The 23,534-nt window shown below is 50.7% G+C and overlaps 1 protein-coding gene across 2 annotated transcripts in view; it reads right to left on the bottom strand.

Moving 5' to 3' along the window:
- Positions 1–23,534, bottom strand: part of DOCK2 (dedicator of cytokinesis 2) — a 345,180-nt gene that overhangs the window by 244,227 nt on the left and 77,419 nt on the right. For both annotated transcript variants that reach the window (XM_037127870.2, XM_037127869.2), the window contains exons 23-25: positions 15,833–15,941; positions 5,620–5,690; positions 3,857–3,963 (exon numbers count right to left, since the gene is read on the bottom strand). In XM_037127870.2, the coding sequence (XP_036983765.2) occupies positions 3,857–3,963; positions 5,620–5,690; positions 15,833–15,941 (287 nt within the window). The remainder of the gene's footprint in view (positions 1–3,856; positions 3,964–5,619; positions 5,691–15,832; positions 15,942–23,534) is intronic.

Consider the following 23,534-nt stretch of genomic DNA (forward strand, 5'->3'; position numbering starts at 1 on the left):
TCACAGGGACAGATCTGTTCCAAAAGACCAGAAGGTGTGGTCTCCTCTCAGACGCCCCTCAGAGACTCCTTGGCCTACCTACTCCTGCTTTCTCCTTTCCTCGCTGCCAGGCACCTCTGGGCTTGGGGTGGAGAAGACAAACGATTAGTCTGCAGATTTCCCAGTTCCCCTCTCACTGGCCCTGAAGTCACGATCAGGGCCGGCCGCTCCTGAGGGACCTTGGCTGCTGGGGACTCCGGACTCCCTTACACCCCAGACTAACAAGCCACAAGATGTCACTGAGTCTGAACCAGACCCCGGTGAGACCCATGCTGTGGTGATTCTTACTTTACAGGTGAGGAACTGAAACTTACAGGGATTAATTTACTCAAGATCACAGGCCAAGAAAAGTTGAAGCTAAGGACCTCCAGGAAGAGAAAAAGTGGGGCGGGGTGAGAGACAGCCCTGAGGTACCCCAAAGTTTGTAAGGACACTGAGGGTGCAGCAAGACAGACAATAGAGTGAGAAATGATAAGCATGTCACCCTGACCCAGGCTGCTTTTTCCAGACAAATGTGGCATGGGCCTCCTGGAAGATTACTCCATGGACGGGAGATAAAAATGGGAGAAACCATTCAAAGCCAGAACAGGAAACACACAGACCAGGTCTTTTTATTTGACAAGTGCCCTGTCTCTCAGACCCCGAGGAAAAGCACATGCCTCCCAGGGATACAAGGACGCCGGGCTCAGGGTTCCGTGCAACTGTCCAGCACGAAGGGGCCCCGTTACTGCAGGGAAGACGTGGGGAAACGAAGGGAGTGGCAGAAACGAGCACCACAACCCCGGTTACAACAGTGACCGCTGGGAAGGAGCAGTGAGCTGTGATTAGCACGCTAATGCACCGTCTGCCCCATCAGCTCACACAACAGCGTCTAAGACAGGCATTGTGATTATTTTTCCCATTCTACAAAAGAGCTTACTGGGCCTCAGAGAGGTTAAGTAAGTGGCCCATCCTCACACAGCTGGTAAGAAGCTAAATCGGGAATCCAACCCAGGCATACAGAGACCCGAGAATGAAGCACCCCTAACCGGTGAACCTTCTCCCCTTCTCCACAGGGTCCTGAAGAGGGGTCAGTAGGACAGTTGGCCAACCTCTCGGAAAGGGCCTAAAAGCCTTCTGGCCCTCTGCTTGCTGCCAAGGCTGTGCATATGAGCTGATGTCCCCGATGGCACTCCAGGCAATCTGCACAGCTGGCAGTTAAATCAGCACAGGCTCAAAGCAAATCACGTCCCTGAGGCTGAGGACACTTCCCAGGGAGGACATGAGGGATTGCATTACAGCTCAGACTTGGCCCGGGAATCAAACTCACCTTACTGAAGGGTATAAAGACAGCACGTACCCAAGAGCCAGAGACACCCAGGAAGCACGCATGAATTCCGACTGTATTCATTTGGAACCTGAGCACTTAAGAAGGGAGATGAGCTGAAGCTTCCCTTGGGGGTTATTTTTGGGGGGAGGGTTCACTTAGCAAACAAATACTGGGAAAGGACTCACCTTAAGCTGTGCACAGAGCAAACTGCCTTCACACAGAAGCCGAAGATGGAGAGACTAATTATATACTCCCTCCTCTTTAAAACGGGTGCCCAAGGGGCTCTCCGTTCACCTCCGCTTGGTGTCTGCACGTGTTAAAGGTAAGGGCTTTGCATTTCTTTTGTAACTGTGTACAGCACAGGGTGGCCTTCTGTCTGTTACTATAAATCAGAGAGTTTTTTACTAGTCTGGAACTCAGAGACACAGCAGGACCGTGGAGCAGCAGCTGTCCAGCTTGCCCTGTGATTATGCTAACCCTCGGGGGCCACCGCTCAGCCCAGGAGAGGTGGCTCCAGTGAAGGGAGTTGCTCCGATTGCCACCAGGCTGGAACCGACACCACGTGCCCCATCCAGGACGGTGCTAGCCCTCCATCTGGCCAAGATGCTGCTACGCAGGGCCCCTGACAATGGCAGAGCTCTGAACGATGAAGGGGAACCAAGTGACCCTGCTCTCTGATGTCTGTGCAGCACCGCATGTGGCCAGAGTCGTCCTCATTACGTCCCTAGGACGGGACTCAATTCATCTCTACAGTGGCACCACCTGATATCCAAGAAGGGCCTGCCAGGGCAGGAGGGGCAGGGATGTTTCAAAGCCTTCAGAGGAAGGGCAGTTCATTCTGATGGGGAAGTCAGAAGTTGAAAAACATGCAAGGCTCCCTTTCAAAAAGCTAGTACTCCACAAAATGCAACACGATTTAACCAGGATTGGCCTCCAGTCGCCATGCGCCAGGCCACCTTGCACAAACAAACCGTATTTATACTGCATTCATCTGTTGTCACGCATCTGTCTGAACAGTCAGGAAAGCACAGGCATGCATATAAGATCACAAGAGCCCTCTGCTTCCCGCGCCCACACCCATCCCTAACTCCAGGGATTCCGACAGCAATTGCGGATGCGTGACGTGAACCATGCATGCATTGGGAGAAAAGTATTTACAGTGAAGAGGCTCCTGAATATTTCTGTGATTACCAGGCAGTTTCCATAAACGCCCAAGCTTCACCGTCTGCATAAATTCCAGATGGGTGACAACTGATCCTCTGCTTTCTAAGGCCCTTTGTTCCTTGCACAGTTAGTGTCTCCTTTCATCACGGCCACCAGTTCAGACAGAGAGAAATTTAACATGGGAAACGGTGGATCTCGGGCTACAGAAAACACTGCTCACCCTCAAGGGCCACTCTTTGTGCCATCGCAGACAGGACTGAGTGATGCCAGGAATGCTGAGTGGGGCTGGAGGTGAGCAGGACGGTGGCTAATGACGTCTAAGTCCCGTCCAGTCATATCTGGGGGAGGCGCAGCCATCTAGTTCCCCGACCTCGAACTCAGGGAGGCCCTTGACAGTGGAGTCCTGGTCAGGACCAGCGGTTACCAGATCGGTTTGGGTGAGCAGAAGGTTGACCACAACTCCTGCTCAGATCCGCGGTCGTTCCCTGCCCTCCAGGCAATACCATGAAGTGAGAAAAGGAAAGTGCAGAACGGTGAGTGATACGCTGCTATCTGATTAGACATGCAGCACACAGTTGGTACTCGAGTGGCCCAGGTCCATTTAAACATGGGTTCTCCTCAACTGACCAGCTGCAAGGGTGCAGACAGCCCGTGGGACCCGTGTCTCCCACGCTGTGACCTGCATTTAATTGACCCTCAGAGTTCAAACAGGGTGTGTTTAAAGGGGCAACTCCACAGGTCACTGTCTGCGCCCCTGGAAGAGAACACAAGGAGCTGCAGCCACCGGCTGCCTCCAGGGAAGGGGCCCGAGTGGCCACGCACAGGTCTGGAGGGACCTCTCGAGTGTGGTGCCCCTTCATACTCTGCCATTCTGATCCATGTCAACGTATTACCTATTCGAAAATAATTTTCATTTTTTAAAAAACGAATTCCTACTCAGTCAGAAGCTCTGAGGTGCATCAGAGAAATCACATTTTAACAAGTTCTCCGGTTCACTCTTACACTCCGGAAATTTTGAGAACTGCTCCATAATAGGTTCTTTCTACTGAATGGAACTTCGCCTCCTCCCTCCCAAGTGGAGGAAGCGAGCGTAAGCCATAGAGGGAAAAACCACGTAGTAGAAAAGCAGAGCGTCCAAACTCACCACTCGTCAAACTTTCTCAGGAGAGACCCACAGTGCAACCTAAACCAGTGTAGACTCTGGCGTCCACGTTGTCGGCCCCTTTATTTGGACTAAGGGCGCGGCTAGAGAAGAACTGTCGGTGACCACGCAGGGGCTCTGTCCTGCGGAGCACGTGAGGAGCCTGTGGCTCCAGCCTCCCAGCCGGGACGCTTGGCACTCACCTTGCTTTTTAAAGAGGTTGCTCCGGACTATCTCATTCATGGACTGGACTTTCTGCTTCTGGAGTTTCACGGGGGGGATGCAGGTGTAGAACTCATACAGGAGTTGGCTGAGGGCAGGAAGAGCAGGAGACAGAGAGCGGGTGAGACACAGGTCTCCTGCCTCCAGGCACCGACAGCCGCTCCCAGACTGCCGGCTTCCCCGGCCCCCACTTCCCGGCAGACCATCGGCTGCTAAGTCAGCGTTCAGTACGTACACGCGGTTGGTCGTGGTGCCGAACACTAATGGAACTCAAACGGGTGTGAACGTCTGGAACCAACACTGGTGACCCTGAGCACGCACTGTGCACCTGGCACGTGCTCAGCTGTTCACACCCATTCTGCCATTTAAACCTGTCCACTCTGCAAGGCAGGTCCAGTCCCTAGCCTAACTTTACAAGCGGGAAAACTATGGTTTAGAGGCCAAGTTCCCCAAAGTCATGAACAAAGGGGCGAAAGAAACAGGGGTTGAAAACCAGGTTCTCACTTTGGTGCTGTGTCACTCTGCTTACTAGTTTTTATGCTTAGTGATGTGTTATAAGTCTTAAAATCAAGAAAGTCCTTAATTTAAAAATATATACATATAATGTTGTCAATTACAACCCATCTGGGACATGAAAAAGAAGACAGCTCTTTCCAAAAACAGAGAAAAGTACCAAGGAAATAAAATTATAGCCCCTGTGAGGTTCCCAAAACCAGCATCCTGTGCTCATTCCTTCTTCCCAGTACTGATCACACATGCACGTGATGTGTGACTGGCAACACACAGAGCACTGGGTTCCAGTGGCACAGAACGTACACTCCAGCGAGGCCCACACACAACACAGAAGTGAACGCATCAACGCCAGGCGCCGTGTGCAATGAAAAAATGAGCAAGAAGTGGTGTCGGAGAGTGACGGTGCAGGGGCTGTGGAAGGAATCGGATTTGCAGAGGCAACATCTCCAGGAATAACATATAATTTAGTTTAAGACCAGAAAGATGGGAAGAAGATGGAAGAAATCATCACATGAATAGAAAAGGGACATCAGTAAAAAACAAAACAGAAGAACAAAAAACTGCTGAGATGCAAACGAAGCGTGGAGTACGGTGAACAGACCAAGGTGGATTTCTCAGTTTCGATAAATACGCCATAGTCAGGTGAAATGTGAACGTTATAGATAGCTCTGTGCTATCTAAACTTTTCATGTGAAGAGTCTGAACATACTCTGTTGTCCTGGAACATCCTGTTGTTCGGACAACATTCTCTGCTGTCCAAAGTGGATACAGGAGGGAGAAGAGGGCCCATCTGGCTCAGATGCCCCATCCCAACAGCACAGTCACATCAAAGTAACGTGTTCGTTTCATGAAAAGAATGGATGGAGAAGGGGAAAGCAAAGGGATTTGGGGGCAAACGCTGAAACCCCAGGTGAAACAGAGGCATTTACATCAAACATCAGCTTTTCAACCTGTCCGCGTGCTGTAGCATTTGTAGCATCAAATGCTTTGATGATGTAGCATCATCAAAGAAAGCTACTTCTTTCGGACTTGGTTTTTCTCACCCAAGGGCTGACACAACAAAATGAGGATGCGACAAGCCCACACTGGGGGCCCTGTAGGAAGCTCCTACTGTGTGTCCTCTCTGTCCCTGAGCTGAGGGCCCGTCTGGGACTCCCCGCACGTGCCCTCCTCTCCCTCAGAATCCCTGGCTTGATAACAGAGCCCAGGAAAGTTCATCATTCGCTCTCACCTGAGTAACTTCGCATCGAAGACCGTTTCCACGTCATGGAGGACAGATGGGATGTATTTCAAGGCCGCCACCTGGGGGAAGTGAAATGACCGTGAGCGACATGCACACCCAAGATCCCTGCCCAGTGGGGAGGACACTTTGCCACAAGACACAGATCACGGAGAACCAGCCTGCATCCTGGGCACTGTCACTGCGATTCGAGAATCCATGTGGGTCAAATCACCAACAAGCACCCTGCATATAACAGCGAGTCACACTGCCTTGATCTTCAAGAAGACAGTAATGTATGTTACAGGAAGGTCGCGGACTTGGAAGTGAGGCGGATCTGCAGGCAAAGCCTGGTTCTGGTTAGCAGCCAGTGGCTTCGGAGAAAACACAACCTCTCTGACGTCTCACTTCCCTTGGCCGTGAAATCGAGGAAATAATACCCGTGATAGAATGAGACATCCAGCAGACAGCCAGGGGTACTTTGGGCAGTCAGCAAATGGTGACTTCTGGCATCATTGGAGGATGCTGTGCCAGAATGGTTTTGCTGATGGTGAGGACGGCTTGGACTGAGTTGTGTGTCTTTCCTCTCCCTGAACAACTTGTGAGCACTGGTGGATGCACCCCGGTCCACCAGCTGGCGCAGGGAAGGTGGGCATTGTGATAGACTGCCCTTTGCTGTTCCCCTAGCTGACGCGCCCAGAGGTGGGAGGCACACCCACCCTTTGGCACAGCATTGCCATTTGCTCAGCAGCAGGGGACACTGCCACTCCCTTCAGGAGGAGCTGGAAGTCAGACGGCTGGGAAATCATATTTAAGAATCTAGTGGAAGTACGCACGTTTAACTTCTATTTTTCTGCATATTCTCAGTATTCTGTAGCTAACAAATCCACTCTTGTATCCTGGCCACACAGGGTTGGGCTTCTTAGGGAATGTTAAGATTGCGTGACTGGTCTCTGAGAACGTCCGGTGGGGCAGGAGCCACACTGAATGCCGTGCTTAGGTGATCTTCTTAAACCTTTGCGGAAAAGGACACGGACACAGCCCTTCCAAGAGACCTGGGAGAGCCATTCCGGAAGGACTGCCCAGAGCCTTTCACACCCGCACCACAGGAAAGTCTGAACTACACAACAGAACCATTAGACCAGCCAGACCTAATCATTTCACTGGTAATGGTTTGCAAAGCTAACAGGAAAAGCGCAGGGACTGACCCCAAGGACAGACGATGACGGACTCAGACTCGGTAACAAGCCAGGTATGGGGAAAGACTAACTCAGTTGGCTAATTCCAATACAAATTCCTTTCTTCTATGCGTGGAATGATTCCCCTTCCTTTTCCTCATAAAAACCCCTTTCCTTCACTCTGTAATCAGGACATTATTTGGGTTTCTGCCTCAATCTGTGTTTCGAGAACTGCAGTGTTTTAAAAATCCCCAATAAATGCTTGCTGCCTCTTGTCTGGGCTTCTTGTTTCAAGGTAACACTGTGTTTCGTCCCTACAAGGGGCGTACTTATTTCACAGGTAAGGGACCTCGGCACGCCCAGATTCCGTACCCAGCCCGGGGTCACGAAGTCAGCGAGGGGCACAGCCCAGCGTCAGGCTCGGGCAGCCGCAGAGCCGGCCTCCCCCCGGAAGCCACGTGCCCACCTCCCCCAGCAGCAGCTGTCTCCGTGCCTCCATCTTTTCTCCTCTTCATGATTTCAAAAGTCAGCAGTAAATGTTCGAGGTAAAAACGAGTTCACACAAGTTAAAGCCACGGGTGAAACCCCCTGGAGCCCCGCAACTCCGTCCCCGCCCCAATCCCTACTCCCCAGAAAGGACGCCTGTCGACAACGCGGTGCGTTCCCTTCCAGACGGCCTTCTTTTTTCTAACTGCATCTTTTCCGCCGCTGTTTAGCCCCATGGCACCCCCTCCCCACCACGATCACTGCCACACTGCTGTCTGTGCGTCCTGTTTCCATTTGGCTCCATGTGTATGGGCAGGTGTGTGCGTGTGTTTGTGTGTACACGTGTGTGCGTCTGCACACATGTGGGTGATTTCTACAGCTCTGCCACTTGCTTTTCGCAGGTGATCACATCACCCTGCTATTTTTGCACGTCACTTCACAGAGCACACTCTCTTTCTAACCACCACACGCTGGGGCCTCAGGGTCACTCTGCACCTTTCTAAGCCCTCCTCTACCGGTGGGCTCCATGTGGTAAGAAAATATTGAACATACACACTCGTACATGTGTAAGATTCCTTACACAACAGATGGACTGACTGCTCAAAGAAGAGCAATCAGTGTTTCAAAATGTATATACCTACGTACAAATGAATATAATGGTACATACACATTTTAGGAGACAGTGTCGTACTACCTTAGTAAGAAACGGTGATCGATTTCCTTCCACTCCTCTTCCTACGACCTTACCCACCCTAGTACACAAGTCTTCTTCACTTGTCACTGCAACTTGCAGGTTTCTAGGCAGGCACCGTTTCTATGGTTATCGCTCTGTCTTTACTAAACTGCTTATTCATCCTCTTCCCCCATTTTTTCTTTTGGGTGATGTCTTACTGGTTTGTGAAATTCTTTATACATCATTAACATTGACCCTTTTTGCAGGGAGACATACTGCAAAACTGTCCTCCTGCTTGTCCTGCAGCCTGACTGGACTCTTGCTGCCTGTCAGCTTCGTCACTTCTTTCAGCGCGCAGAGGGACTTTAATTTGTATGGTGTCAGATTTCTGCGCAGTTATTGGATTTTGCATCAAGAAATTTATTTTCTTCAAATCAAGATGACAAGGGATAACGAGATTCAAAAGCTGATGTTTCTAAAACCATGCTCCCGCTGGGACACATCTGTCCCGTAGGACGGTGTCAGGTATTCTGTGGGGGGAAAGGCATTTGCAATCAAATAATTTGGGGTTTAAGCAAAGATAAACCAGCAAGTTTTTTTTTTTTTAATTGCAGAGCTTCTCAACATTTTGATATGCCAAGATGCACTGTGACATCCTTCTGGGCAGGTATAGCCCAGGAACAAGCAGAGAGAGCTGCCGCAGGTGCCTGTGGGGCTGGGCGGGAGACACAAGAAGTGAAAGCAGGTGAGGACAGGCCAGTGGCAGTGCTGCAGTGAGCGGCACGCACACTCCTCCTGAGGAATGAGCCCTTCCTGTTCACCTGGGTCCACGCCGTGCCAGCCGGATCAGACGCCCGCCGGCTGCACTCGTCCCATGGGCTGCCAGCTTACCGAGCTCTGGGAGACACCAGAGACAGAGGCGCATGCCCTGAAAGAAGGCTGGTCCAAGCACTTCTGTCTTGTATTCACTCTCAGGCCAGTGAACACAGAGTTCTGGTCCCACTGGGACGGGCCGACTCCTGTGGTGGGCTAGGCCCAGTTCTTCCGCCCGGACCCCAGCATCCCCAGGTGGGGTACCGGGGATGAGGTGGAACAGAGTGCACCACGCACCTGCTGTAATGCCTGGCAGGCAGTGGGCCCCTCACAGTGAGTGTGCGGGGTCTCTCCTCATGTCGCCCCTCGAGCACCTGCCCTCATTCCTTAGCTTCTGGACAAACTATGATATGGACTCATCACATTCAAGGCCAAGGTAAGAAACAAAACAAAAAGAGAAACAAACCCTTCACGAGTTCGGCAAAGCCAGGACTTGAGGTCCACAGCAAGTCTCTGGCATTCAAGGGCTACAGGTCATTTCCAGGCTGGGGAGCGAAGCTGTAGGCAGCATGCACCAGGTCCCAGCCCACCTCCACCTCACAGCCCCATGCGTCATCTATCAGTGACAAGGAGCGGGACGGGACTGGGAGAAGAACTGCTCCCCAGCACAGGGCTGGCCATACAGGAAACCAGACAGAATGGCTGTCACCTGGAGACTCAGGGCGTTACCAGCCCAGCCGGAGAGTGTACTCTTCCATCTGGTCCAGGTGGCCTCACAGAGGAGTGGCAGGCCCGTGGCTTTCTATTCCCGTGGGGACAGCCCATCTCTGACACAGGAAGTGTGCTGAGTCTGTTGTCCCGGGCACCCTGTCATGGCACACCCCTGGCTGCAGGGCTCCTGCCTGTAGTCCCTCCCCTTCACACAGCCCTGACACGCCTGAGCAGGGGCAGAGCAGGCGGGGTCCAGGAAGGCAGAGCAGCTCATCGGTGGGACCCACTGGGGACCCCTGTTAGTGGCGTGTTTCTAAGGCCTGGGAACTAGAGACAGCTCAGCATTCTAGATCTGCTGGCCGTCTGGCAACTGCGTGGCTTTACGGCTGCCATTACCTGTACCCTGGTCAACACAGTACTCCTCCACAGGAACTAATATTGTTGATTGTTGTGGCTTCACATTCACTCCATCGTACACGTTCCCATATGTAATAGTTAAGTAAGACCCAGAAGATATGTTTATGTCTCTGCGTGAATAAATAAATGTGTGTCTATATAATAGGAAACACGTATGTAATAACAGGGTTATTAATCTTAGGGCTTTAGAATAGCACCTATTACTGGAAACATCGTGTATACCCAGTGCTTTCCATGCAGGGACACGTGTTGCTCTTACGCCTCCTCTACGAGTAGACACTGTCATCCCATTTCACCCACAAGGAAACTGTGGCGCGGAGGTTAAATGATTTCTCAGAAGCCACACAGCTAACAAGCAATGGAGTGAAGACACATACGTGACCCTGCCACTGCCCAGCCCGCTTTAGGGAAGATTTCTATCTCGGTAAGTGGGAAGTTTCAGTAAGGGAGGGGGCTGATTTAGGGGAGGGGTTGATGGAAACAACCTTCCTCTTTTTACAATGGTAGTTTTTTAAAAAAAAGATTCTATTCATTTATTTTCAGAAAGGGAAGGGAAGGAGAAAGAGAGTAACAGAAACATCCATGTGTAAGAGAAACACTGATTGGTTGCCTCCCACACGCCCCCGCCTGAGGGCCTGGCCCACAATCCAGGCCTGTGCCCTAAACGGGAACTGAACCGACAACCTTTCGGTTTGCAGGACAGTGCCCAGGCCACTGAGCCACACCAGTCAAGGCATGACAACAGCTTTTGAAAGACGGTACAGTTTTTCTGAAATCCCTTAACTTGAGGGTCCTCCTCCCCACCAATACGGGAGTTGCAAGAAAAGCTGCCAGGCAAACATTTGCCGGGCCGTTACTGTATTTGGCTGTGTACAATGCATATTTTTTTGCCCAAATTTCGGAGGGAAAAATAAGGATGAGCGTTATACATGGGTATAATGATCACATACCAGGGGTATAATAACGGGTATAATAAACCCATGTATAATGCACACAGAAACATGGGAGCACATCATACATGTGAGCACATCATACGTGGCGAAAGACTGTACTTTGTTTATGATGTGACATTAACCATCAATCCTGGACCCGTCCACCAGAGGTCAGGCAGAACCTTCCAGAAGACAGTCAGAAACAAACCAAGCCATGGTGACTCCACCGGCCCATGGAGAAGTCACGGCAGGACAATTGAGATGATGGCTCTCCCGATGGACTGCACCAGGATCGATAAACCCTGGCTGCTAGCAAACGACGCGTGTTTAAGAACAACACCAACGACAAACAAAACCGCTGAGGTCTCTCCAGCTCAGAGGGGACTCACCCTCTGAGGGTTTCCAGACTGTCCCCCTGACTCTCCACCGTGAAGACAGAGCACACTGGGTCTCGGTGCCGCAGACATGGACGCCCTGAGCGCTGATGCAGGTCGCACAGGGACACTGGACCTCTTCCTCATTCAAGGGCTCGGACAAAAGTCCACCCCATCGATTCCCAACCTTTCATTTTAGCCAAGTGACAGGCAGTCAAGGCCCGTGGAAAGCAGACAAGCAGTGTTAGGGAAATTCACCACAGCGTGACGAGACGGGGCAAGCCACTCTCAGGACATTCAGCCCTGTCACCCACCTTTCAGAGAAAGAGAAGGGGAGAGGGACCGATGTCCTGGAACCCACAGGTCTCCATGCTTCCTGCACCCCAGCATTTTGCCAGCCCCTGAGGCCTGGCAGGAGGCAGAAACACGCAGTGTTTCAAACGGCTGTAGAGGCAGACTGCCCGTGTTCAAGTGCAGCTGAGCACTCATTTCTGCGTGGCCTTGGGGAAGTTAATGCTGCGTGCTCTAGTTTCCTTGTCAGGAGAATGACGGGGGTCAAGTTACCCACTTTATAGAACTCATGCAAAGATTAACATAAAAACGTGAGCTATCGGTACATCCACCGCAGCCTCATCGGAAGAAAATTTCATCATTCCCAAATATGAAAAGCTGGGCGTGGAGTATACGGCTGAGAAGGGGAAGCAGTTAAAGAATCACCTGAAGATTTGAGGTGACACCACAATGTCTGTCATTAAAGATTAGGTCCCACCTCCCCGCGGGCTGGGGACTCAGCGTACAGCCTGCAGGCCGCTGCTCAACAATGGAGCAGTTTCTTCCCTTAGTTCACACACTGGAACGTTTTACACCAAATAACAGTGACAAGGGAGGAGAGAAGGAGGCATCCTAACGAGCCCGCCTTCGTGACCACGGAGGAAACACCTGTCCGTCTTCCTCTGCTTGCTGCTCGTCCACCTGGCACGCTGCCAGGGCACCTGGGTCTGTGATGGAACTCGGACTCCAGACCCACACGGCCGGGATTCGAACCCCAGACCTGCCACTTCCATGTGGGGGCCGAGTTCCTCCACCCTCTCTCAGTCTCCACTTCATCTGTAAAGATAAGCGAGGACTTGCCTAACAAGGTGTGGTTGTCAAAGCCAAATGAGCTGAGCGTATGTGTGAAGTTCTTAGCTCAAAGCGTGACACATACGAAATGCTAAAACATAAAACGGTGGAAGCTGGTATTCGTTCGTGCGTTCAGCCGAAAGATACTCGAGTACACCCACTACATGGTGGCCGCCGGTCCGGACATTGGAGACGTGAAAGAGAGAGCCCCTGTCCCGCCGGACAGTCCACCAGCTTCGTTAGCATAACTGGCTGTCACGGTGGTCCGAGGAGCCGTCACGAAGCACGAGCTGTCTGCTCATTTCGCCACGTGCCGCCCAGTGGCAGCATCATTAGGGATCGCAGACCTAGCGGAAAGTGGGTCCCATGGGTCTGCACGATGTCACCCAAGTCCCCTTGGGCACATTTGAGCCAAATCCCATTCACAAGCGTCTGGTGTTGGTGGACAAAGACCACTGTATCAGCAGGGCGAACAGGCCCGCCACACAGGGGGGCTTAAGCATGTGGCCCCTTACTGAAGACGCACAGAGCCCCCTGCCTTAGCCCATCTCTTGTGGCTTACAGAAAAATATCAACTTTGGGGTTAGGAGACCTGGGTGGGTGGAAATCCTAGCTCCACCACTATACGTAGGTATAATTTGGGATTAATTATTTAATTTACGAGCCTCCTGTGGAAACCGAAGACAGCAAATCCTGGCAGGTCTCCGGCAGATTAAAGACGCTGCGTGTGAAAGCCCAGCCTCGTGCTGGGCGCGTGGTCAGTACTCCGTCAGTGAAGGTGTCTCTAATGCTCCTTCTGCCCTCTTTGAACGGCTGGCTTCGAATTCTTCGCAGCTGTGGGTGAGCCGCTGCCGTGACAATGCTGAACAAAGTGGGAAACTCTGAAAGCCATTAGCAGAAGGGAGGCGAGCCTTGGCAATGAGGAGCAACTTCCTGAGGTCCCGGAACTCACAATGGACAAAGCTGAGATGAACGATCGGTTCTGCTCTGAACTGGGCAGGCAGGAGTCAGGCCCTAACAGGTGACAAACACGAGGCCTGCGGGCCAAATCCGGCCCGGCATCTTGTTTCTACGTGGCAGCAGCACCGAGCCCCTTGCCCCCAGTTAAGAAGTAGTTACATTTACACAGTCCTAAAAGTACACTCGGGTCTTTGAAGGCAACTGCGAGGCTGATGTGGCCCCTGGTGAAAATGAAGTTGACACCCCTGATAGGGTTTCCACCACAAGCAGCTGGAAGTGTAAAGTTTGAGCTGTGAGTGTCAATCAGTGGCGTTTTTACTCTCAATCAAAACTTTTTTTTTTTTGACAGATATATTGGGCTGGCCAAAAAGTCTGTTTAGTTTCTTTTCATAAAATAAAAGACATATTTTTCACTTTTACCAGTAACTTTGTCGATTTGGATGTTCTGAGTACGTCAGCTGTCTCCCACTATTGGCTTCCAGTGGGCAGAGGCCAGAGGTGCTGCTAAACACCTTCCAACGCATAAGACAGCCCCACGGCAAGGAATTATTTGGCCAAAATATCAGTAAGACCAAGAAACTTCGCAAAGCACTTCTGACATGTTTGATCGGTCACAGCACCTTCTCCATACACTGCACAAATATCTTTTGTGTGTTCCAGTTGCCTTTTTACCTTTCTTGAAATAATAAAGCATAACATGCCAAAATATTTCTTATCTTCCTCCATCTTCAATATTTAAATAGCCACACGAAACTTCACCGATTTTGATGAGTTTTTTTTAAAGTCACTCTGACTGACAGCTGTCACAATACAATCTAACAAAATTGTTTTAAGTGAAATTAAAAACAACTAAGCGCTACTAGAGAGAGCAGCTGTATGGAAATAACTAAGTGAACTTTTTGGCCAACCCAAAGCTAATACAGCACAGCTCCCTTGCCTGCTACGCCCCAGGGAGGCTCAGAGTCAAGACTCCGCGCCAGCTGGTGGTCGTTCACCAGGGAAAACTTCGTCTTCCTCTGCTGTAGGGAAAGACAAAGGGAGAGTCAGCCTTGTGGGTTTGCTCTCCTTGAAATCTGAATCAGTGTTTCTTAATCTCGCTGAATCTTGAATGTCCTGACCCTGCTTGGCCCACATGACAGGACTGGGAACACCGATCTAAGCTTCCAGGTTCCTCTGTAGGAAAATGCCCCCAGAGCTCCTGGTTTATTACAAGATTAAGGAGGCAGAGAGAGAAATGACTAAAAATTATTCACACTGAACTGTATCACAGGCTCTATACCTCATGATTTACATGACTTCATTTAATCCTCTGAATGAGACATTAGACTTCCGATTTTACAGAAGGATAAACGGAGGCCCAGGAATCGGAAACGGTTTGTTCAGCGTCACGCACCCAGGTGTGGATGCCCCGTTTCCCACCCAGATCCCTCTGGCTCCAGATCCAAAGCTGCTGCTCCTGTGACAAATGTCAGTGTCTGGGAAGATCCCTCGCCTGGGGTGTGCTAACGTCACGTGGCCTTGGCCCCTCTCCCCTCAGCCGCCCATTCCTCACGCCCCCAAACATCACTCAGTTATCTTCAAATGGTGTTTTCCTCCACATTTAAGACTTTAAGTTCTTCTTTGGTAACTTTTCAAGAACCTTACAGATAGGTAGAAAGCATCACTGACTTTATGTAAACCCCTGAAACTAAATTTGGCCCTTTAGTTAAGAGCAAGTAAAGAAAGAGATGCAACTCCTTTCCACGGCTCTGGGGCAGAAGCCCACGCGGAGAACCCCGCACGATCGGGGCCAGATCCCAGGGAAAAGGACACATCCCCACACGGCCACCCAGACAACACGAACGTGGATAAAAAGACAAAAGCCAAAACCATAACAATTCTATTAGGTCTCCGCATTTGCATAGTGTTTTGTAATTTGCTCATTTTCAGACCATGTTCCTTTAATCCTCACCCAAACAGGGAAGTTTTAGAGATGAGAAAAACGAGACTCCGGGAACTTAAATGACCAGAAGGACGTACAGCTGACCGAGGACATTCTTGTTGACTTGGGTCTCCTTGCTACTGCATATAGAGGCTCGTGGGCTTGATCCTGGCTTTCTCTCTTCCTTCTGTCCCTACCTTCTTATCCCCTCTGCCCCTTTGCCACCACCCTCATGACATGTGTAGCTACAATGTCTTCCTGAAACAGCCTCTCCGTTCAAAGGGGGGCCTGAGTTTAGGGTGCTGAGAATAAAAAGTGGATGATTTTCAGAGGCTGCCACCGTAACTACTCTCCGCCTGAGAAGTGGATCGGGTTTGACCTACGTCCTTCCAGGTAGCAACCGCTTCAGAGCTATTTTAAAAGAGGCATGGCTACCTTCGTGGGAAACAAGCCACAAATGTGGCCCCTTCTGCCCTAAAGAGTCCTTGGCCTTTAGGATCCTTATACCATGTACCCTTCTCAGGCCTCCAGTGAACACAGGGGTGCAAGTTCAAGTCCAAGCAGACATTACCTCCCCATGCTGCTATTTACTGAGTGACCTAGGGAAAAGACAGATGATTTTTGGAGTGTAAACTAACCTGCAACAGGATGGTGGTTTTATATTGACTTTTCATCAGGTTGTTGATGGATTCAAAGAGCCGCCTCATGGATTCTTCAAACTCCATCTGTTCTTTGCCTTCATAAAGCCTGAAAGAAGACACATCTGGGTCATTTCTCAAGCCAACAGCCATTACATTGGAAAGTGGGCGCCAGCCAGCCATAAACTTCATTTAAAATTGAAAAGAAAAGGGTGGGCCATGGGGACTGAGGGGGAGGGAGTCCCTTCAGGAGTCCCCACCGGCATAATCCACTCAAGGGAAAAAAATCTCCGCCCATCCACCACACTGAATAGAAACACTCCCACTGACTCACATAACAAATCCACCCCACTCTCTTTTATTAAACCCTGAACCTCCAAGGAATAAAGCTTGTCCGCACCAAGAGGACATTAATAATTTCACCCTTCATCAAGATTCAGGGGCAAGATGCTGGCCAGCAGATGTCCAAAGTGTCATGCAAACATCAGGGAGAATATCTTCAAGCACACAGTGGCCTTTCTACTTGTCCTGTGCTTAGGGACATGCTTGTGCTGCGTCGGGGCCTTGCCCTCGCTACCCCGTGACTCAGGAGCAGGCTCACCCCCATGTAAAACCCCGCTGTTCCTCTGACTATAAAGGTGCTATTATTTTAAAAAATGGGCACAAAGCAAAGTGCGTTACTTAGAAAGTGAGACCACTCATGAATCCTACCTAGAGGATGGCAAGGGTATCCGAGCGCCGTGCAGACACTCCCACGTGACTTTTTATGGAAACCATCCTCTGGTGTGAAACCAACCCCCGAACCCCCCAGTCTTATCGCCCTCCTGGCCCGAGGCCTCTCCAACCGCCTCTCACGGCCAACCTCGAACTGCCCACCACCCAGTCAGTGACGGCCTGCACACAATCTGGAGAAGGTCACTTCTGTCCCGGCTCAGATGAAGGGTGTCCCCTGTCACAGTCCTACACAGCGTCACTGGTGGGTTGCCAGCTGTGCTTTCCTCTGATAATGCGCTGACACATGGAACAGGTGTTATCGACCACAGGATGGCGGCCGGTCGTGGCAGCCGTCTGTACTACGTACACACACCCCCCGTTTTCTCTGCCACTTCCTTCTCTGCGAGTGTGCCTCTCGGTTTATCTTCTTCTGAGTACTCTTCCCTCACTGTCTTCTGTGGGGCTCTGTGTCTATCTCTGCTTTTCTCTCTCTTTCTCCTGACTGCTTCCTAAAGCCCTCCTGTAGTACTGAGCTGAAGGGAAGCCGGTGCTGAACATTCGGTCCATTCCAGGGGCCCAGAACTTGCTGCCGACTTTCTGGGTATGCAGCTCAAGGCGTAGAGACATGGCTGTGAGAGGAGCCAGGGGCCCTAAAGTCACTTTTCTCCTCTCTCCTCCCCTCCTGCACCACTCCCTCCTCGACCTCCTGGCACACAGATGTCAGCCACTCAGAAGGGGTTCGGAGCCAGCCAGCTCTGCGTCCAGTCTCCACTCTGCCCTGTGCTAACTGAAGACCTTACTAATAATAGCAAACATTACAGAACATGACTCTGCCCCAGGGGTGTGCGTGTGTGCACACGCACACACGTGCATGTGTGAAATCGCCTTGACACCTACACCATGAGGCGGGCACTATCGTTCATTATTTTACAGGTTGACAAAGATTAAGCGACATGTCCAAGGACTCCACGTCAGAAGCGACAGAGCCAGAATGCAAACCTGGCCATCGACCAGCTGGTCTACCTCCTTGCTCTATGCTTTACTGCCTCGTAATTGCCATACGCCTCAGCTTCTCACCTGCAAATGAAGGTGACAGCACTGTGTCCAGGGACTGTGAGGAGACCCACTCAAGGGGTTGGAATGTACCCGACTCCCACCCAAGTGGGGAAGATGGGACAGATGTGGCAGGGAGGACAATAGTGCAAAAAGGTGGTGGTTTTCCCCAAAGGACAGCGCTGCTAGCTTTGCGTCCAAAGCTAAGCGAATGGAGGCCCATCCCCCAGGCCTTTTCCTTAACCCCTTACTCTTTCCTCTAATCGCAGCTGCCTGAACGTTTTTAATGAGCAACATTACGGCCCATTATTGGTCTAGTATTCCCCACCCACATCGGAAGTAGCTGCCCACGACGGACACGTCATTACTTACACAACAAAGCCTTTCTCGGTAAGAAGCGCTGGGACTTTGTGCGTCTGCGCACGCGTGTGCGCATGCGCGTGTGCGTGCGTGAGCATGCGCGTGCATGGGGGGCCGAGTTCTCTTCTCAGGAACCACCGGGACTGCTTGCCTACCTGCCCTGACGCCCACTTCCTGTAATAAATAGTTCTAGGCAACTCTGTCTCTAAAATTTGTATTTTTTTAACCAGAGAATCATAAAAATGGGCTTTGTCTCAATGACAGTGCTCCAGGGGGAGTGTCCGTGAAGCCCGGCTGAGGACGTCCCCAAGGCTGCTCTGGTCCCCCACCTCTCTGTCTGGCTAGTTAACTCCAATACCCGCCCCCCTTTTTTTGCTCAGACTAGTCCTGGCTGAGTTCCCTGCAACTCCCTTCTTGTCAGAGCTCTGCTGAATGGGCGGGCTTCCTGGGCTCTGGACCGAGAGCCGGGGGAGGGCCCGCGAGCATCCGTCCGCGCTACACCACGTGTGGATGAAGGAGCTGAGGGCCAGAGTGGGGGTCACTTGGCTTCACTGCTGTGTCCCCGCCAACGTTATGAGACTGAGGTGGGGAAGAAAGGAGACTTTTAAGGGGTGAGACCAAGTCAAGGCTTCCCACTCAACCTTATACTGCATGGGAAACCGAATTTCACTTTTGCCAGCAGGACCTGTGATCTGCTCCAGGTCACATTCCAAAGGGACAGTTCTGGAACTCAGGGCAGATGACACAGGTCTCATGAGGCCAAGACCGGGGCATGTGCCTCAGTGGGAACCCAAGCTGCCCCTGTTATGTCACAAGTCCCTGAAACCACACTGCAGGCCAGGAACGGAAACATATTCGACACTAGCGGACAGTTAGCAGAGGACGAAAAAACAGTTCTCCGGGGACATGGCTTGCATTTTACACCTGCCACATCGTAGGCAGAATTACTGCATTCTCAACAGTCACGTGTTTTTCCTCAGTGGGAATGAGGAGAGTGGGAGGGGATGGCTGCAGTTGGCAGGAAGCAAACACAAAGCCACCTAGTGACGGGGTCCCTGAGTGCTGGTTGTGTGGGTGCAGACCACTTTTCCCTCCACATCCTACCTTTCCTGTTGATGAAATGGAGACAGAATGCTCAAAGGGTTATTGTAAGGTAAAAAAATAAAATAAAATCAATGACAATGCCTTTCAAGTGTTTAGTGCTGTAGCTGGCAGTTAGCGTTAATTAAGTAAATATTAGCTGTTTGTATTGTGTTGATTCCTGAGCACAGAAGTGGCCGCATTGGCAAAGTGCCCGATGTCAGTACACGTAAATAAAAGGAATATTTTGAGGAAAAAGTGACTAAGAAAAAATATGTACGTTTGTTAGATGTTATGGGAGAACTAAACTGGTGGGGTGGGAGTGGAGGGCACTGCCCTGAGGAACTGCCCTGAAGTGTAAAGAAAAACAATGGCTTGTCTACCTGCAAGGCTTTAAACCTGCCCTTCAAGTCAAGGGCACAGTAGATGTCGTTTCAAGGTCCTATTTCAGCACTTAGTCCTTGTTACAGCTTCAGGAGAGAAACACTTGTTCTGGCTTCAGAACACCCAGAAAGATGCTTCAGAAACCAGCTGATCCGCCAGCGAACAAATTATTGACGGGCCCAAAGGTCCTGGGCACAAGAAAAACTGGGTCGACCTCTGAGGCTCCGTTCTGGGACACGTGAGCTGGCCAGGGTGTCCCACCGCCCCACCGCAGTGGGCGCTGGGGCTCCTGGAGCTTGGATAAATATAGCGACGCTCAGCTTGCATGCGATTCATTAAGGAGACGCTGTGCACAGCTGAGCAGGCATCAAATGCAAATGGGGCCCCATATGGCGTGTATGATGCTTCACACCACCTCTGCCGCGCAGGTACATAAAGCCTCAGCCTAAAGCGGGAGGCCAGCCTCAAGCCAGCCGGTCGGGGAGCAGAACCTGGTTTAACCAAAGCGCCCCTCGGGCTGAGAAAGGCAGCAGGAAGGGGCACCTCAGAGTCCAGGGGAACGGCGTTCCTGGCACCGGCCCCATTTCACCTTCCGCACCTCGGCCTCTTCCAGCTCCGCTGAGCCACACCCTCGGGCATCCTCCTGATTTCTTGCCCGTCTCTTTCAGGCAACATAGAAATTTCAGTAAGACTGCGTAGCTTCCACACCCTGCTAGGCCTCTTATTAGCTGAGTGACCATGACTAAGTTTCCTAATCATTTGAAGGCTGAGTTTTATCGTTAGAAAAATGGCACTAGCCCCATAAGGTGACCGTACAATCAAATGAGTGTGCAGTGATTAGCACAGTGCCTGCACACAGTAAACACTCAATAAATATAAGATATTGTTCAATAGCATCACGTTTTCCTCCCTGATTTACCTGGTCATGGTTCCTAAGCCTTAAAGAGAAAGAAATCAGCATCTTCTTTAGCAACAGGGGCAGGGGCAATGAGGACATCAGCAATAGTGTCATCAATCAAAAAAAGAAATAAGCATTTTCATTCATGAAGAACATCACTGTACGATTACTGGGCACCTGCGTGTGCCAGGCACTGCCGTGGGGACCGACGTAAGACTGCGCCCCTGCCCCAGAGAAATCATGAGGTAACCAACAGGTGCATCGAGTCGAAGCGATGGGGCTGGAAAAGCCATGTGATTGAGAGAGGGTCTCCCTCCTGAGTCACCTCCTCCCTGCACGGTCACTGTCACCATCCCGCCCTGTACGATGCTAGTGAAATCTTAGTAGTGTTACTGAGCCCTCCGTAAGATTAGACACTCTGCTAAGTTCTTTACATGGATTAGCTCACTTGGGTAGGGGCTGTTATCTCTGTTTCATGGAAAAGAAAAACTTCAGAGAGGCACAAACGGGGGAACAGAAATGCACAGCTCCGCGGCCCCTCTCTGCTCTCAGCAGCGCTGTCCCCAGGCTGCCTGTCCTCCTCCCCACCCCCTTCCTCCCAGCAGCTGTGGCACGGCCCCCAGGATTCGCCCCAGTCGCGTCTTTGCCTAGATGTGCTCCTGGCGAGACACGTGCTTGACTCGTTTTGCAAGTGCCTGGGAGCAAGCCCAAGTTACTTGGAAGGTTTTTAAAATGAAAGCTGCTTTAGGAGTCTCCATGATCTTCCACGGAACTGAGTAAAACTGCCCAGACGATGATGTCACGCCGTACCACTTGTCACCTTGTCACACAAGTCAAGACCCTTCGGTGGCCCCACCAGCAACGGTAGGCACTGTGGAAGGGAGGCCACTTACTTATGCATTTTCTTAGATGAGTGATTTTCAAGCTTTTTTGTCCCACGACACACATAAACTAATTACTAAAATTCTGCAGCACACTGAAAAAAACCCTTTTTGCCAATCTGACCAAAAAAAACAAAATAAAACAAACACAGGTATAATTTTGATTCATTCACACGGGATGGGCATTGCTGTGTTGGCTATCATCATTTTTTTAGTTGCCAATATAAGGTAAAAGAGGCTGGCGCCCCTGACTAAATAATTAGGTATTTTAAAAATTCCTGTGGCACACCGGCTGAAGTCTCTGCCCGGGATGAATGGTGTGCCCCGCACACCGCACTGAGCACAAGCTCTCAGAGCGACTGAGCTCAGCGACTGGGGCTTCCCGTCCGAATGTTTCACTGTCTGTCATCACCATCTACTTGCCTGTCTTTTCCACTTGGGAATAAACCCCTTGCAGGTCAAGATCAAGGCTATCTTTGCCATAGTTTCCCCATGGCTAGCCATAGGCCTGGAACATCCAAAGTGAGATATAAATAAATGTGTCAACAGAGGGCGAGTTATTAAATGAATGAACCTCAGTACCTTCCACACGGCCGTGCAGAACTGACTTAGGAGTCCAGAATTCACTGCAGTGAAGCTAATTCCAAGGGCACCCAAACAAGATCTCCAGGATGATATAAACAGTCATCTTCAGCTATGCAGACTTATTATTACCTTTACTGGTAATAACAGCTGCTAATTACTAAGCATTTGCTATGCACCAGGCACTATGCTAACTGTACAAGGTCATCCAAGTAGTAAATGACAAGTCAGAATTTGAACCCGAGACTGCGTGGTTTCAAAGTTCACTCCTTTAACCAGTAGGCAACACTGCCTCCAGGCAACAGAGCAAAGTAACAGCTGATTGATCGACAGACAGGAACAAGTCGGGGTGCGTGGGAAAGCATCCTTTGCCCACGGGATGATGTTATAGGACTGGGAAAGGAAGCTAAATGACTGGCTCTAACACTTTTCCTTTTAAGCTCTAAATCCAAGGTGACTTGGCTGGTGTTTCTGCCCCTGAGCCAATAATTTGGTCTATTAGAGTAGGTGTAAATTAGTGACTTTACAAAAGGAAAGAACCATTAAGCCATTAGTGGTTTCAGAAGAATAATTATTCTGGAAAATTCACACCACTCTAAGATCAGAGCCTAACTATCTCTCCTCTCCCCGCCCCCCACCTCTTCCTCCCCACCTCTCTCCCTGCAACCTGGGATGAAGAATAATTACAGCCAAGTCAGGGGCTGAGTCAGTCTGAAAATCATCCTTGCATTTATCGATCCTACTTACAGAAAGACACCACTTAGTGCACTCAGCAGGCACATTTAAGTCAAAGCGATGGGGCTGGAAAAGATTCTCCGATGAGAGGGTCTTCTTCCTGACTCACCTCTTCCCTGCACGGTCCTTGTCACCATTCCACCCCTTCCCCCACCACCAGGGGCTAAGTGCCTGAAACGAATGGGAAACTGTAGATTCAGACCTGGAATTTGGGGACAATGAGCCTCAAGGGAGCTGTCCAGAGCAGTGGTGGCAAGAGAAATTCTCTCGGCATGGGTAACAAGGCTGAAATGTAACACATTATTCTGTTAGAAGATAGAGAGTAAAAAGATATCAGAAAGGGATACTAAGAAAAGGCCAGGACCACTACAGTGTTGCCGGTGTGAAATGTCAAGTAGCCTTGGTGGTCAAGAGAACGGTGGCCACCCAGACTTCATTTAAATGACCACCCCCAGCGGCCAACAGGCTGGGCTCAGGCCGGCTCCCCCTACCAAGCCCTCTGTCAATGATGAAATTATTTCTATTTGAGCTGTTACTTTCCCAGATTCTGACACTAGAGGAGGGATCGCCTCTCAGAGCGAAGCAGAGTCCCTGAACAGTCTTCTTCCCGTGGACCACCCCAGGGAAGAACTGTCCATAGATGAAAGGGAAAAAGGCAAACTCAACATGTGAGGACACTGCTTGAAAAAGGGTCTAAGATGAGCCCACAAAAATTAACACAAGCACTGAAGAAAAACAGCCTCAGGTGGAAGTGTAAGTAGCCTAAATTTCAAAAAACTGAAGTTAACAACGTGGAAGAAACAAAAGAAAAACAACCCATCTCAAACGTCCACCACTTTACTTTTAGAACACGGCAACCCTGGGTAACAAATGAGTGGGAAGGAGGGAACAAGATGCAGGCAGGAGCCTTGAAGAGGACTCTGCACTGAGCAGAGCGTGAGGAATGCCGTGCCATCCTTCATCCCACTGGGAGGGGCTGCAGCCTCCGCGCAATCTGGCGGGAATTAAGTTGCAT

The sequence above is a fragment of the Artibeus jamaicensis genome, unplaced genomic scaffold (assembly GCF_021234435.1).
Source record: "Artibeus jamaicensis isolate MK-2021 breed Jamaican fruit bat unplaced genomic scaffold, CSHL_Jam_final scaffold_3151, whole genome shotgun sequence".
In the NCBI taxonomy this organism is placed as follows: Eukaryota; Metazoa; Chordata; class Mammalia; order Chiroptera; family Phyllostomidae; genus Artibeus; species Artibeus jamaicensis.